The sequence below is a fragment of the Sipha flava genome, unplaced genomic scaffold (assembly GCF_003268045.1).
Source record: "Sipha flava isolate LNK unplaced genomic scaffold, YSA_version1 197_pilon_pilon, whole genome shotgun sequence".
NCBI classification, from domain to species: domain Eukaryota; kingdom Metazoa; phylum Arthropoda; class Insecta; order Hemiptera; family Aphididae; genus Sipha; species Sipha flava.
In genome coordinates this window covers 1,481,703-1,482,909 of record NW_020272774.1, presented here as the reverse complement: position 1 = coordinate 1,482,909, position 1,207 = coordinate 1,481,703, and the positions used below count along the sequence as shown (strand labels likewise).

General features: G+C 24.4%; 1 protein-coding gene across 1 annotated transcript; it reads left to right on the top strand.

The window, feature by feature from the left end:
* Positions 1-286: 286 nt before the first annotated feature.
* Positions 287-962, top strand: LOC112681807. Its single transcript, XM_025552121.1, has 2 exons — positions 287-541; positions 957-962. The coding sequence occupies exons 1-2, from the start codon at positions 287-289 to the stop codon at positions 960-962; spliced, it is 261 nt and encodes an 86-aa protein (XP_025407906.1).
* The last annotated feature ends 245 nt before the right edge of the window (positions 963-1,207 follow it).

Here is a 1,207-nt window from a genome sequence, read left to right as displayed (position 1 = left end):
AACTGCTTTGTTGACCGACATACAATTGAGTATTGATAAGCAATATATTAGATTATAATTGATTATAGAATTATTGTTATTTTATTTTAGTATTTTCTAATTACATAATTATTAGTTTTATACATTTAATTTCTGTTACTATAGTACCTAGTAAGTAAAATTTTTAGTTTCACACTTTACAAACTTTTTGACATTTCTGTTAATAACTTTTTGTGTTTAAATCTAGTGCACGTATTTGTATATAAAGTACGTTATTTGTTTGGTGCTAAACAAATTTTCTATTGAAATGGCTGGTGGTAAAAAAAAATTGGTGTTTTGGTCATATTATCAAGAAAAAACTGTAAATGGCAAAAATATATTTGAATGCTGTTATTGGAAATTCCAATATTCTTGTAAAAATGCTATTAAAATGACTATGTATTTAATAAAAAACTGTAAAAATTGCCCATTAGAAGTTATAAAGAAAATTAAACCAGCCAAAGATACACATACATTACAATTACACAGCATAGAAAATAACGATTATGTGGATAATTTATTAGTAGTTATGTTTATTTTTAAAATGTATTTAAATATAAAGTAGTAGTTTGAATACTTTATTAATAATTTTCTTTTTTTTTATCATAAGTTAATAATATTGTTATTATAAAAGTATTAATTAAGATTTAAGAGTACCTCATGTTTTTAATTTTATAAATAAAGATACTGAATTACCTATAGTTATATATAAATATATATTTTTCAATACATGTATAAGTAAAAGTTATTCAGTATTTCAGTAAGTTTATTTTTATTTATTTACATATAAATATAAAAGTTTGATCATTTATTTTGTGATCATTGTACAGAATTTAATTAAAAAACTAAATTATAATTACTTAGTAACTTTTTTTAAAAGAATAAATATCTAATTTGTAATAATATCAGTAAAAAACTGTAATTTGGATCTTTTACAGCCATAAGATTAAGTTAAAACTGAAACCTATGATCAATATTTAAAAACTTATATTCCCGGTGTTGGGAATTTCACCGGAGAAATTCCCAAAAATATATTCCCTGAAATTTTCCCATCACTAGTGACAACCACGTGGAAACCAATGGAACTCGAACAACGTCAAATGGACGATTCACTCGGCCGGTTACCAAACTCGGACGACGGCACTGTTGTACACACACAACTCGACGCAAAATCGATCGTTCCGTTGAA